Below are 1,336 nucleotides of genomic sequence, written 5' to 3'. Positions count from 1 at the left end.
TATATATATATATATATATATATATATATATATATATATATATATATATATATATATATATATTGAAATATTATTATTTATATCGTTACTAGTTTTAGGAGCCACTGTACGTGTTCAGATAGCATCGCATGGAAGCACAGACTAGAATTCATGAGCTGCACCGCAACCACCATTCGCGTTTCACTTTGTTCTTTGGCTATCATATACTTGCACCATCAACTGAAACTATAAGCTGCAACAACATATTAAATAAATAAATTAAAATGATGAAGTAAACTCGCAAAGAGAAAATACAAAATAAATTCATGAAATAAAACCGCAGACTGGAAACACAAACTTGAACGATGAACTGAAACGTGAACATGAAAAGAAAACAAAAATTTAATCAAGGATCTGAAATTATCACAAAAATTAGAATTCAGAAATTGAAATTAAATTATAAAATTAAATTAAAAAAGTAATTATTACGTCAAAACAAGCACCGAATAGATAAACATGAATAACAACGAACTGAAACAAGAAACCGCGAAAACAGCCGAAAAACCACCAAACTAAGGAAAACAAGTACCAAAAGGAAGTATAAAGACTCGTAGAAATCATAAAAACAATAATTTCTTGAAATAAAACAACATTTACCTGCTGCTGTTGCTATTTCTCCGAATCTCTTTGGGCTTATGTTCGCCCCCGCTTTGTATGGCGATGGTGGCGGGGTCACCGCAGCAAAGCCAAACACAGAAACACTGAAAGATTCTTCTTCCATCACAGGCAGCACTTTGTTTTCAATCTAAAACAAAATACAAATACAGATACAACACACAATCATCTTTCTCTTTTTATTTCTATGTTTTCTTATTTTCAATACAGAAGCGACAGCTAGCTAGCTTGCTACATGAGTCAGCAAGCACCCAGCTAGCTATTCATTTGTGGCAGTTGAAAGCTATATAATATACAGCTACCCAGACAGCTAGCTGACTAGCTACACGTATCAGTCTATATCTAGCTCGTTCGCTAGCTAGCTGTAGCAGCAAGCTAGCTAGCTGTTTCTTGTTGCTGCTCACCGGCCCCGAGTGCAGCAAGAACACCTTCGCTGGCGGCGCGGGCTCGCTATATTTATGTATTTTTATGGAGGCCTCCATTTCATCTGCTGCCTTTATAAACTTCAGCCACCCCTGATAGTACCCCTGGCGCTGCACCTTATTCCATATCTCCCACTTGTACTGCAAACAAAAAAACAAAAAAACAAAAATAAATAAATAAATAAATAAATAAACAAATAAATAAATAAGCAGTAATAAAAGGTTATCGTTTTGCTGTATAGCAATGAGGGGTACCATAC

General features: G+C 34.9%; 1 protein-coding gene across 1 annotated transcript in view; it reads right to left on the bottom strand.

Moving 5' to 3' along the window:
- EMH_0033960 (Immune mapped protein-1, related) overlaps positions 1-1,336 on the bottom strand; it is a gene marked incomplete at both ends in the record, with an annotated part of 2,690 nt that overhangs the window by 249 nt on the left and 1,105 nt on the right. The window contains 2 exons of the mRNA XM_013494807.1: positions 637-784; positions 1,059-1,217. Coding sequence (XP_013350261.1) covers positions 637-784; positions 1,059-1,217 — 307 coding nt within the window. The remainder of the gene's footprint in view (positions 1-636; positions 785-1,058; positions 1,218-1,336) is intronic.

The sequence above is a fragment of the Eimeria mitis genome, genomic scaffold, assembly GCF_000499745.2.
Source record: "Eimeria mitis Houghton genomic scaffold, Emh_scaff1295, whole genome shotgun sequence".
NCBI lineage: Eukaryota > Apicomplexa > Conoidasida > Eucoccidiorida > Eimeriidae > Eimeria > Eimeria mitis.
Note: the sequence above shows the minus strand (reverse complement) of the source record. Positions and strands in the feature narration are given on the sequence as shown.